This window comes from Sminthopsis crassicaudata, chromosome 2 (genome assembly GCF_048593235.1).
Source record: "Sminthopsis crassicaudata isolate SCR6 chromosome 2, ASM4859323v1, whole genome shotgun sequence".
NCBI classification, from domain to species: domain Eukaryota; kingdom Metazoa; phylum Chordata; class Mammalia; order Dasyuromorphia; family Dasyuridae; genus Sminthopsis; species Sminthopsis crassicaudata.
In genome coordinates this window covers 52,093,489-52,105,686 of record NC_133618.1, presented here as the reverse complement: position 1 = coordinate 52,105,686, position 12,198 = coordinate 52,093,489, and the positions used below count along the sequence as shown (strand labels likewise).

At 39.3% G+C, this 12,198-nt stretch overlaps 1 protein-coding gene across 2 annotated transcripts in view; it reads left to right on the top strand.

Moving 5' to 3' along the window:
• The window catches only part of JPH3 (junctophilin 3), a 187,543-nt gene that overhangs the window by 48,567 nt on the left and 126,778 nt on the right, over window positions 1–12,198 (top strand). For both annotated transcript variants that reach the window (XM_074286254.1, XM_074286253.1), the window contains exon 2: window positions 6,104–6,881. In XM_074286254.1, coding sequence (XP_074142355.1) covers window positions 6,104–6,881 — 778 coding nt within the window. The remainder of the gene's footprint in view (window positions 1–6,103; window positions 6,882–12,198) is intronic.

The window sequence follows — 12,198 nt, the reverse complement described above, 5'->3', positions numbered from 1 at the left end:
GTTTAAATTATATGTTATTTGAAAAGTGCTTTCCAATTTTTTTTTTCTTAGGCAGTTGGGATTAAGTGATTTGCCCAAGGTTACACAACTAGGAAGTATTAAGTGTTTGAGTCCTGATTTGAACTCAGGTCCTCCTGACTTCAGGGCTGGTGCTCTATCCATTGCACTAAATACCTGCCCCATGCTTTCCAAATCTTAAAGTGACATCAAATGAATGATGAAGGAGAAGGAAGATAATAAGGGGGAGAAGAAGGAAGAAAAGGAGGAAAAGATGATGATGTTGCCAAAGCAAAGAGGTACCTAAAAGAAAATATTTTTTATCTATATAATAAATGCTGTAAGAATAGTATCTCCAGGAGTACTCATTGGGATGGAGAGTTGTTGGTCCTTGGACATGTTAGTTATGTCCTGCTTTATATGTCAGGATCTCAAAGCCACTTACTTGTCAAGAGTAGTCTGCTGACAGCTGTCTGCTAACAAGGGCATTTGCCTACCAACACAATGCCTTGGATAGTTTCAATGAACCAGGTAGTAACTTTTCAGCACCCAGGACAGGTCCCCTAACTGATTGACTGTGACTCAGTCTGCACTTTAATCATCAGCTGAACCTCTTCATGGAGAATCTATATATAAAGTTCCTTCCATCTCTCTTATCCTATGTGATTATGATAATTCTCAGTTATGACAATAACTTATGATAATAGTAATTGGCTCTTATAGCACCTTGAATTTTATAAAGTGCTTTTCATACATAGTAATAATTAGTATATATACATGTATACTTATATAGTGCTTTGAGATTTGCAAAAGAAATTATCTCATTTGATACTCACAGCAACCTTGGGGTATAGGTATTATTATTAGCCCCATTTTACAGACAAAGAAACCAAAGCAAAGGATAATAAATATTTAAAGCTGGATTTGAACTCAGTTGCTTCCTGATCATAGAACTACCTCCTTATCCACAGTAATACATTGCCAGCTGCCTTATTACTTGTTTGATCCTCACAACATGGTGAGATAGGTATTATAAGCACTATAATTCTTATTATAAAGAGGAGGAAACTAAGACCTTAATGGATTCAATGACTTGCCAGTTTTACACAGATAATAAATGTCAATACTTGAACTCAGATTTTTTTTATTATTAAAGCTTTTTAATTTTCAAAAGATATGCATGGATAATTTTTCAACATTAACCCTTGCAAAACCTTGTGTTCTAATTCCCCCCCCTTCTCTGCACTCTCTCTCTTATATAGCAAGTAATCCAATATATGTTAAACATGATAAAAATATGTTAAATCCAGTATATGCAGGCATATTTATACAATTATCTTGCTTCACAAGAACAATCAAATCTTAAGGGAAAAAATGAGAAAGAAAATAAAATGCAAGCCAACAACAACAAAAAGAGTGAAAATGCTATGTTGTGATCTACACTTAATTCCCACAGTTGTCTCTCCAGGTGCAGATGGCTCTCTCCATCACAAGACCATTTGAATTGGCTTGAATCATCTCATTGTTGAAAGAGCCATGTCCATCAGAATTGATCATCCAATAACCTTGTTGTTGCCATGTACAATTATCTCCTGGTTCTGTTCATTTGACAGCATCACTTCATGTAAGTCTCTCCAGGCCTCTCTGAAATCATCCCCTTCTGGTCATTTCTTATAAAACAATAATATTCCATAACATTCATATACCATAGCTTATTCAGCCATTCTCCAACTGATGGGCATCCACTCAGTTCCCAGTTTCTTGCCACTTCAAAAAGGGCTGCCACAAACATTTTTATACATGTGGATCCCATTTCCTCCTTTAAAATCTCTTTAAGAAACAGATCCAGTAGAGACACTGCTGGATCAAAGGATATGCACAGTTTGATAGCTACTTGGGCACAGTTCCAAATTGCTCTCCAGAATGATTGGATCACTTCACAACTCCACCAATAATGTATTAGTGTCCCAGTTTTTCCACATCCCCTTCAACATTCATCATTATCTTTTCCTGTCATGTTAGCCAATCTGAGTATTGCTTCCCTTCTATTCTTGTCTGCATTCGTTTTGTTTATTCAAAAACTTTTTAATATAATAAAAATTATCTATTTTGTGTTCAATAATGAACTCCAGTTCTTGTTTGGCCACAAATTCCCTTCCTTCTCCACAGATCTGAAACATAAACTATCTTTTGTTCTTCTAATTTGCTTATAATATCACTCTTTATGTCCAAATCATAAATCTATTTCCACCTTATCTTGGTATATGGTGTTAGGTGTGGGTCGATGTTTCCAATTTTCCCAGCAGTCTTTATCAAATAGCGAGTTTTTATCCTAAAAGCTGGGGTCTTTGGGTTTGTCAAACACTAGATTACTATAGTTATTGACTATTTTGTCCTATGAATCTAATCTAGCCACTGAAAGACTACTCTATTTCTTGGCCAGTACCAAATGGTTTTGATGACCACTGCTTTATAATATAGTTTTAGGTCTGGCATAGCTAGGCCACTTTCATTGGCATTTTTGTCATTAATTCCCCTGAAATTCTTGAGCTTTGTAAATTCAGATCTTTGTGGTGTTTAATCCAGAATTCTATCTTCCTTGCTTACTTTAATGTGGATGTAACAGTTCAAGGGCAGAATTAAGGATAAAAGGGGTACCTACAGAGCTAAGAATTGCCACCATAGGCAACATAGGAGATTGGTAGTCCTCATCATGGTAGAATGAGTAGGATGAAGCCATGATGATTTTAGTGGAGAGAGAATTCACTGAGACAATAATGTCTAAAGCACTTTGGGTACTGAAAGTCAGGAGAACTAGGTATTAGACATAACTATGCCATTTGTATGACCCAGGGCAAGCCATTCCCCTCTCTGTGCCTCAGTTTCCACTTCTGAAAAAAAGGAGTTTTATTAGATGACATTTAAATTCTATGATCTATCTGTATTCTTCCTTTGGGAAAGCTCACAATCATCAATCAATCAGCTAACAAGCACTTATCAGGTATACACTACGTACTAGGTACTGAGTTATGTAAGCTAGGTGAAAAACATACATAAAAATTGGAATAACGAGCTCACATTCTATAGGGGAGAAAATATTTATGATATGAACATACAAAACATACAATGTATATATATATGTAGTATATATGCATATATGTGTGTGGATATATATATAAATACAAAATAAATTTTTTGAAGGGAGAGGCATTAGCAGCTGGAAGCATCAGGAAAGACCTTATGTAGGAGGTCATGCTTGAGCTAAGCTTTGAAGGGAACTTGGAATGCTAAGAGGTGGAGATAAGGAGGAGGGAATATATTTCAGAGATGGGAGATGATATATCATATGTTAGGAACTGCAAGAAGGCCAATTTGGCTAGACAGTGGAATACTTGAAGGGAAGAATATATAACAAGGCTGGAGAGGCAAATTGGAGCCAGGTTGCAAAAGGCTTTTGTATAACAAACACAAGCATTTATATTTGACTCTGGAAGTAATGGAGAACCATGGGAGAATATTGAACAGGAAAATGATATGAACAGATCTGTTCTATAGGAATACTACTTGAGTCACTGTGTGGATGATTGATTGAAGAGAAAAGAGATATGAAGCAAGGAGACCAATAAGCTGTAACCTTGGTAATAAGGCCCTGTGAATCAAGAGAAGAGGGCTGGCGTTGTGAAGGTGGAAATAAGATTTGGCAACTGATTGGAGATCTGATATGAGGGAGAGTAATGGAGTTGGAAACAACAGCAAGGGTATTTACTACTGAAGACTTGTGTATCTTATGACCTTCTCTCACTAACGCTGTCTTCTGTTTACCTAAAACTCATGGATACATATTCTATGCCTTAGTTCCCTTATGTGTAAAATGGGTATAATAACATACAAGCTTCAGAAATCTCTTTGTAGACCTTAAAGTCATTCTAGATGTTGAATTATTGCTTTATAAAAACAGGATTTATCCCTTCCCATCACCTGCTGATTTTTATGCTCTCTTGTTTTGATGATGGCAGGCTTGGAAGATGACCATGTTACAGAGTAAACCTTGGTAATTGGAAGGTTTTGGTTTTGCTTATTTTTTTTTTAAATACTCAGGATCTGTCTGTTATTTCATTGGTCCACATCCTCTGTTGGGGAAACTCAATCTACTAATACAGTTGGCAATTTATAATCTTTTAAAAATTAATTTATTTCATTTTCAGTTCTAAATTTTCTCCCATTTTTCCTCCCCTATTCATGGAAAAGGCAAGAGAAATAAAACTGATTAAAAATATTATGGACATATAAAACAACTTTCTGCATATTCCAAAAAATATAAGAAAAAGGAATTTGTTATATAAAACTAGAGAAATTATAGAATATTAACTGTTGCTGCAATCATTCCATCAAAAAGCATTCATTAAGGACCTACTATGTGCCAGGCACTATTGTGCATGGGAGATAAAATGATAGAAAGAAACCAGTCCCTATTTTTTTAAGGAACCTCTTTTCCAACTCTAGCTTTAAGGGGAATAGAGAACCATCCATCTTTATTTCTGCAAATTTCTATTTCAGATATAGTCTCCAGTTATTGTTTTTTTCCAGAGCAAGGAGGATTATACTACCTAAGAGTAAAGGGAATATAATTGTATCACTTTGACAATAATGTGACTATGAATATGGAGCCTTGTCATAGACTCTGTCTATTGTGTAAGGACTAGCCTAACTGAACTCAGAAAGGCTTGTCCCACCTGGTTGGTCATCATATGATTAATTTTCATTTTCACATTAATTTGTAATTCTACTACAAAGAAGGGCTGTGGTGGAGGGAGCGTCCATGCTGATGGAATCTTTGAGAAGAGACAGTGGTGGAAGATAGAGGTTGCAATTCTGCCTCAGTTTACCCATTTGGTGACCTTGTACTAGTCACCCTCTAAACTCCAGTTTTCTAATTTGAAAGAAAAAGGTGACTAGATGAGTTTAGAGGTCCTCATGATATGTTGAAAGCTGTGTGGAAGTTGGTTGGCATGGAAAGAACACTGGATTTTATAGTTCTTCAAGCTCTGGTCTTACCTCTATTCCTTATAATATCTGTGTGACTTTAGCAACCTCTCTGGGCCTTCCAGATCGAAATCCTCTGACCTGACGTTTTTGCTTGTATTGGATCTATGATTGCATTGGAATGGGGACTCCCCTCTGTTCACACCGGATGATCACCTACACAGTCATTTATATTGCTAGCAACTTAGGGGGAGGAGGAGAGAAAGGGAAGGGAATTGAGAGGCTAAGTGATTTGTTCACCATCTTCACAAGTCTATATCAGAAGCAAGAATTCTGATTCCATTATTGCTGCTTCTTTCTATCTACTGTGACATATACCTCTCATAAAATAAACACAGATGATATGTGGGTCTGCCAGTCTATTCAATGGCTATTTTTGACTGGCCAGGCTGAGAAGTTTATTCAGATGGTTGATTTTTTTCCCTTGTGATTTGTCTGAATCCATGAGATTTAGGGTGGGAAAACCTTTGTGTTGGGACTAGTTGCAGGGAGAGGTCTCATTTTTGCAAATGCGGGGAGATATTTTTGCTTCTGGAAGAAATGAGATCCCAGAAAAAATAGCTAAAATAAATAAATGAATATAGCTACTTCTTCCCATCTCTCCAGAACATGCTTGCTGATGGAGAAGGATTTTCTTGTTCTTGGAGGGATCACTCATGAATCTGAGAGTAGCTGTAGCGGTGCTGGTTCTCCAGCCTTCCACACTGTCACCATCTTGGGCTAGTTCTCTGTTAGAGTATGAACAAAGTTACTTGGAATTCCCCAAATTCCAAAAGGACAGGGAACACACCGCTCTGGGTGGGGCAGAAGTCCATGGATTGATGCTATATTGCAGAAGATATTGACTGCCAAATTATGGAGTTAGGATTCATCTTGTGGATAGTGAGGAGTAACTGAAGGTTTTTGAATAGAGGACTAAGATGATGAAAGATCTCCACTCTCTGTCCCATTCTTCTTTTTTCTAAAAGTTGGTCTCCTTTTGGGAGGATTTTCTCTTGCCATAACTTATCTTATACATATGACTGAAAGAACAGCTCACTCATTTGTCTTCTATCTTTTCCAGGGACTTACCAGGGTCAGTGGGTTGGTGGAATGCGCCAAGGCTATGGCGTCCGGCAGAGCGTCCCGTACGGCATGGCTGCGGTCATCAGGTCACCCCTGAGGACGTCCATCAACTCGCTGAGGAGTGAGCACACCAATGGCACAGCACTGCATCCAGACGCCTCACCCGCTGTGGCCGGCAGCCCTGCGGTGTCCCGGGGGGGCTTCGTCCTCGTGGCTCACAGCGATGCCGAGATCCTCAAGAGCAAGAAAAAGGGGCTTTTCCGGCGGTCCCTCCTGAGCGGCTTGAAGCTGCGGAAGTCGGAATCCAAGAGCAGCCTGGCCAGCCAGAGGAGCAAGCAGAGTTCCTTCCGCAGCGAGGCTGGAATGAGTACGGTCAGCTCCACTGCCAGTGACATCAACTCCACCATCAGCCTGGGTGAGGGGGAGGCGGAGCTGTCCGTCATCGAGGATGACATTGATGCTACCACAACTGAGACCTATGTGGGCGAATGGAAGAATGACAAACGGTCTGGCTTTGGGCTGAGCCAGCGCTCAGATGGACTCAAGTACGAGGGGGAATGGGCCAATAATAAACGTCATGGCTATGGGTGCATGACTTTCCCGGATGGCACGAAGGAGGAAGGGAAATATAAGCAGAACATTCTGGTGAGCGGAAAGCGAAAGAACCTGATTCCATTGAGGGCCAGCAAGATCCGGGAGAAGGTGGACCGAGCTGTCGAGGCAGCCGAACGAGCAGCCACCATCGCCAAGCAGAAAGCGGAGATCGCAGCTTCCAGGTAAGGGTGGTTTGGCGATTTGGGGCTGGGGCGCAGGTGGGGATGAGGGATATGGAGATTCCAAAGCTCTGGGGCTGTTGGTCATCTGCTGGGTCACCCAGCATGGTTAATGCCTGGCCCAGGGTAGCGCAGGGAGCAGAGGACACCCTGTTCTTGGGGATCCTGAAATTGTGTTCAGCAGTCTGTCCAGAACAAGAAGAGTATCCCTGGACCTTTCTTTCCTCATCGAGGGTAAGTGAAGACAAGTTTGGCACTTGTGTACAAGTTAGCATCACTCTACAAATATAAGATGGGAAAGGATAGTTATTCTCAAAAGGATTTAGGAGTTTTTAATGGACTTGAAAGCTAAGCTAAACTAAGCTAAGACTTAAGCTTCTAGGAAGAGAGGAGTTCCATTGTACTTTGCCATTGTTAAGCAGGGATAGCTCTTGGTTAAGATTTTGTGGTTTTGATTGAATCTTGATACTTGAAAAATGAGCCAAACAATGGTTATTAGCAGAACATGCAACATAGAGGATAAGATTTTAGAGGGAAACATCCTAAAAACCAAGGTTCCAATCCCAATTAAGTATGGAGTCCAAAGAAGAGGTGTTCCCAGAGTTCAGAAAAGGAAATGATCACTGTGGACCAACCAGATTTGTCAAAGACTTATGGGAGATCTCAGGTAGGACTTGTGGATTGGTAAGCATTCATTAAAGACTTTCTATGTACCAGGCACTGTACTAAGCACTGAGGATACAAAGAAAGACAAAAGACAGCCCCTTTCCTCGAAGAGCTTCCATTTAATGGAAAAGCAACCTATATTGAAAGGATGAATAAGATTAGGTAAAGAAATGGGGACTTTAGGATGGGGATCAGTGTGAGGCAAAGATGGGGAATTGGGAATGAAGTGTATAAGAACAGTGAGGAGGCTAATTGGTTTGTAGGAGACTGTGTGCTATGAAGCAGGGAAATGGGAGATTGACTGGTGAAGTGGGATCAGATTGTGGAGGGTCTTGAAAGACCCACAAAAGAATCTGGACTTTGGTTTGTAGATAGTGGATTTTTCCTACCAAAGTTTATTGTGGGAGGGAGAGGAAGGGGAGATGAGGAAGTCAAGAAGGCTTCCTATAAAATTGAAGTCATCTTGATCTGTGTTTCCTTTTACAACATGGCTCAAATGGAAATATATTTTGCACGAGTGCAATGTATAAAGCTATATAAAATTTCTTGCCTTCTCAAGGTGGGATAAGAAGAGGGAGGGAGAGAATTTGGAACTCAGAATTTTTTTAAAAAGAATGTTAAATTGTTTTTACCTGTAATTGGAAGAAATAATTTTATTTAAAAAATATTTGTAGTATTCATCACCCACATAGGAGGGGATGAGGATTTGGTTAATGTTTCTATATGATATATTATGGCCAAAAAAATAAAACTTCCAGATAGTAAAGAGTATGAGATTGGGTCACAAAGTCAGAGAGAAAGGTGAAACAGCTCATAAAGAATAGAATAATGCCTTTCATCAGCTGTATGTAGAAAGGGGTTAAGGTCTTTAAAAGAAAAGCTTCCAAATCAGGATGGAGAAGGGAAATGATATGAAAACATGAAAACTATGAAAACAATTGGATATAAATTTTATTTTTAACAATATCCAGAAAAAACTGTTGATTAGAATTGAGGTGGAGATCAGAATTTAGAAGAAAACAAAAATAGATAAAGACTGAGCTGGCAGAGAAACTGATAATTAGGGGAGAAAAGATACCTTGAAAGGATTCCACAAATAACATGTGATTTTATAGTCTTATTTTCATCTCACCTTATTGGGGGCATTGTATACAATAACTGTATTATATAGATTGCTCTTTTCCTCTCTTCCTTCTTTTGCTCAACCCATAGTTGAATTTATTGAAGTTAAATCTGGTATGGTGAGTGAATTCTTGGAAATTAAATGTGGTATGATGAGACTCTATTGTACCTCTTTTTGTGTCTGTAGTAAAACTACCTCCAATATAATGTAGAAGCCTGAAGGATATGCGTTTACTTCTAAGCTTGACCAGATTTTTCCCATCCCTGTCTCACCAGAGCCATTAACCCCTCCACTACACCCTCCCTTCACGACCAGTCAAGTCTTTAATGAATAAAGTGAATCTCTCTGTAATGACCGAGATCACTGTGTTTCTGGTAAGGTAGCACCTACTTCATTGGGCTCTTGATGGAGATAACATTTATAGTGCTTTGCAAATCTTAAAAAAAACCCAATACTTACAAATGCTAACTATTATTATTGGAAGAAAACATGAAAACAACTAGATATATACAAGGTAGTCTCAGAAGAGAGGGAACTAGCATCTAGAGGAGGAGCAGAGGAGGCTTCCTTCAGAATGGGAGATTTGATCTGAATATTGAAGAAAGTTAGGGAAGCTAGAGATAATGGAGAGGGAACATTCTATGCCGAGGGGTATGATGGGAAATAGAGTGTCCTGGATAGTCATGTTAATAGATAAGTTGTCTTTTGTTGTTTAGTTATTTTTTTAATCATGTCTGACTCTTTGTGATTTCCATTTGGGATTTTCTTGATAGTGGTGCAACAGTGGTTTGCCATTTCTTCCCCTATCTCATTTTACAGATGAGGAAATTAAGGCAAACAGGGTGAAGGGACTTGCCCTAAGAAGTATCTGAAGTTATATTTGAACTCAGGAAGATGAGTTTTCCTAACTCCAGGCCTGCCATTCTGTCTGTTGTTCCATCTAGCTACACTAATAGATGGGAGGAAAGCATAAAAGGATTCTTAAAAGTAGGAAGGGGCTAGATTGTGAAGTTTTTAAAAACCAAACAGAGGATTTTATGTTTGATCTTTCAGTCATTGAAGTTTATTGAATATGTTGTGAGTGAGGGTGGGGAGCTGGGACAAGGGTACTCATGTGGACAGCTCTTTGATTTAGAAAAATCACTTTGTCAGCTGAGTGAAGGATGGATTAGATGGGAGAGAGCCTTGAGGCAAAGAGCCTAGTTAAATGACAAATAGCAATAGTCTATTCTTGCAGTGACAAAGGTCAGAATTATGGTAGCAGTTATGTCAAAGAAGAAAAAGAGAAGCAAAAAAGAGAAATCCTGAAAGTAAGAATGAAGATTTTATAATAGAGTAGATGTGGGAGATGAATGAGAATGAAGAGTTGAAGTTTTAACCCACGACTGGGAAGAGGGTCGTGCTCTCAATAAAAATAGGGAAGTTCAGAAGAGGAGGATGCTTGGAGAGATAGAAAATGATAGCTCTCTCTTGGACAAGTTGAGTTTGAAAGTGCTATAGGGTTACTGGTTGACAATTAGAAGTGTTTAGTTTCAAAAGCAATGCCCATAAACTTTGGATAGAAAATGCCATTTGTATTCAGAAAAAGAACTATGGAGATTGAATGTAAATAAGTACATGCTGTGTTCACTTCTTTTTTCTGTTTTTTTCTTTATCATGGTTTTTCCCTTTTGTTCTGATTTTTCTCTCCTAACATGATTCAGAAAGCAATGTGTATTAAAAATAAAAATAAAAAAAAATTTAAAAAGTGTTTAGCTTGAAGTTCAGAGGAGTTGTGAGAGCTAGTTGTAATTTTTTGAGGGGCAATTGAGGTTAAGTGACTTGCTCAGCATCACATGGCTACTAAGTGTTAAGTGTCTGAGGCTAGATTTGAACTTTGGTCCTTCTGACTCCAGAGCCAGTGTTCTATCCACTGTACCATCTAGCTGCCCTGCTAGATTATATTTTAAGGGATGTTGTGAGGAAGGAAGATTTCTATTAGCTTTGTTGGTTCCAGAGAGCAAGAGTGGGAGCAATTGGATATTAGGAAGTTGTAGAGGGACAGATTTTTGGTAATATAGAGAATACTTCCCAATAGGGAGAGCTGTCCAACCAAGGAATGAGATGCTGAAGAGCTAGTGATTTCCCCATCTCTGATGACTTCCATTTGGAGGATGCATGACAGGAGTAATTCCTGGATTGAGGTTGTTTCTAGCACAGTCAGTGATTTTTCTCGCCATTGAGTCTTGCTTCTCTGAGGAAATAAGAGGATTTAGGATCATAGTATTCAACGCTAGGAGGGCACTTAGAATATAGATTTTTACTTTGGAAGGCACCTGAGGCACCATTGATTCCAAGCCCCTCCTTTTCCACATGAGCAGACTGTGACCCAGAGAGGGAAAGGCAATTGTTTCCCAGAAGTCATCTGTGGACATTCATCAACTTCAGGGAGAAGCCCATTCATTACTCCCAGAGGGAGCTCCTAAGGAATGCCACCCAATGCGATGCCAGAGCCCTTTGTATAACATCTGTGCTCTGGCCCCTGGCTTACCTCTCTGGAGGCCTGAAGCTGCTAGGAGAGGATGATAATTTAATGCCTTCTCTTTTCAAAAAAGAGGTCCCAACATATTGGGAGCCTAAATCATGTTTATATTGGGCACAAAGGGGTAGCTTCTTCAAGGAACATAAACATCCCTCAGGACCTCAGAGGCTGATTCAGATTCTGCTTCAGATACTGACTTCCTTTGACCCCAGACTGATTTTTTTCTTAGCCTCAGTTTCCCCATCTGTAAAATGTGGGAAAGGTTGTTGTGAAGATCCAGTAAGCTAAAGTTGTCAACCAATTTGCAAACATTAAGGAACTTAGAATCACTGGATTTAGAGAAAGAAATTTTAGAACATAGATTTTTTTTTAAGTTTGAAAGTACTTGAGATATTTTCAGTTCCAATGCTTTCTGTTTCCACATGAATAGTTTGTGACCCATAGAAGGGAAGAGGCTTACTAACTATCATTATAGTAGCCATTATTATTCCTCAGACCAGGCAGGCGAGGCCAAAGGTACAAAGGCACAGGATTTTCTAGGACACATTCTCTGCAGAGCTCTCCACATTCTCCAAAGTTATAGATGTATCCAAACCAGAACTCACCATCTTTGCCCCAAACCCTTTCCTCCTCTCATCTTCCTTGGTCCTGTGGAGAACATCGCCTTCCCAGTCCTTCAGAATCACATTAACAAGAGTCATTCTGGACTATTTGTTATCTCAACCTCCATATCCAAGCTATTGTCAAGACCTGTTGATTTTACTTTTGCAATATCTTTCAATTGTGTCCCCTCTGTCTTCTGACACTGCCATCCCCCAATGCAGACCCTTGTCACCTCACACCGGGATTATTGAAATCATCATTGGTGAGTCCGTCTGCCTCAAGTCTTTCCCCACTACAAGCCACCCTCCATTTCACCCTAAAGCAATTTTCCTAAAGCCCAGGTCCAATTATGTTACCTTCTTACTGAATAAATTCCAGTGGTTCCTTAACACCTCCACAAGCAGTTC